The sequence below is a fragment of the Mandrillus leucophaeus genome, unplaced genomic scaffold (genome assembly GCF_000951045.1).
Source record: "Mandrillus leucophaeus isolate KB7577 unplaced genomic scaffold, Mleu.le_1.0 Scaffold212, whole genome shotgun sequence".
Lineage (NCBI taxonomy): Eukaryota > Metazoa > Chordata > Mammalia > Primates > Cercopithecidae > Mandrillus > Mandrillus leucophaeus.
In genome coordinates, this window is record NW_012102166.1 from 188,138 (window position 1) to 189,499 (window position 1,362).

General features: G+C 56.8%; 1 protein-coding gene across 5 annotated transcripts in view; it reads right to left on the reverse strand.

The window, feature by feature from the left end:
• Positions 1–1,362, reverse strand: part of TRPV3 (transient receptor potential cation channel, subfamily V, member 3) — a 75,083-nt gene that overhangs the window by 18,094 nt on the left and 55,627 nt on the right. For all 5 annotated transcript variants that reach the window (XM_011980397.1, XM_011980401.1, XM_011980400.1 and 2 more), the window contains one exon: positions 370–443. In XM_011980397.1, coding sequence (XP_011835787.1) covers positions 370–443 — 74 coding nt within the window. The remainder of the gene's footprint in view (positions 1–369; positions 444–1,362) is intronic.

Consider the following 1,362-nt stretch of genomic DNA (forward strand, 5'->3'; position numbering starts at 1 on the left):
AAAAAAAAAAAAAAAATCCGTAAACAGGACTGCTAAGGCTGTTCCTGCCTTCTCCACTCCATGCTGCCTTCTGCCTGGGGCTCCGTGACGCGTGGAGTCGGCCATCATCGCCACCTTGGCCTCCCAGAGTGCTGGAATTACAGGCATGAGCCACTGCGCCCGGCAGCCCTGACGTTTTCTGACCCTCTCCATGGGCGTCTACGTGTCTCCTGTGGGGAGGAAGACAGGAGAGCCCTGGCGTGTAACCACGGCAGAGTGACTGGGACACGGTGGCACGGCAGGGTGGTTGTTCCAGGGGGACGCGGCAGCTGCCATACAGGACATCAACCCTGCCTGTGAGGTGATAACTGAGGGGCCAGACCTACTTACAAGACAAAGTGAAACCAGGCATCGGAGAGGATGGACTGCAGATCCGAGGGTCTCAGCAGGAAGATGGCAATGCCCTAAGGCCAGGAAGGAAAGACAAACTGCACCCTCTTCATGACCCTCACCGGGGAGCTGATTCTCTGCATGACCCTCACCGGGGGGCTGAGCCTCTGCATGACCCTCACCGGGGAGCTGATTCTCTGCATGACCCTCACCGGGGAGCTGAGCCCCTGCATGACCCTCACGGGGGAGCTGAGCCCCTGCATGACCCTCACCGGGGAGCTGAGCCCCTGCATGACCCTCACCGGGAAGCTGATTCTCTGCATGACCCTCACCAGGGAGCTGAGCAGGGGGTGCTTCCCCAGCACCAAGACTCAGTGAGGGCTGAATGCGCAAAGGCCGGGCTAGAGTCCAGGTGGTGGATCTGAAAGGGGACCTGTGCCTGGGGGGCGTAGGCACCTCCACGGTGAAGGTGAACGCTCCCTCCAATCTTCTCACCTCCCTCACTCCTTACCCCATCCTCACCCCAGAACCTGCAAAGCAGTACTATCACTACAGCCACCTTCCCTCCCCAAATCCAGCCTAGCGTTCCAGCCTCCGAGCCTTTGCTCATGCTGTTCCCCATACCCACCTTGTAATGACTTTGTCCTCATTGTCCTCGTGCCCAATCCTAACCCACCAGAGTAAGTGCCATCTCTGCCTTCAAGCATCTCTACCATTCCCTGTCCCCAGATAAAAGTCACCCCCTTCCTCTGAACACTGATCTGAACCCAGCTTAGGGTCTTTTTTGGTCTATCATAAAGTCTTGATGTTTATGCCCATGCCATGTCCCCCACCAGGCTGTGAACTCAAAGACAGCAAACTCGTCCCATCCCTGTCACCTCCTCCAGGGCCACACATACATAGGAGGTGCTCAGATTATATGTGTTGATTCACTGGATGGATGGATAGATGGATGGATGGATGGATGGATGGATGGATGGATGGATGGATGGA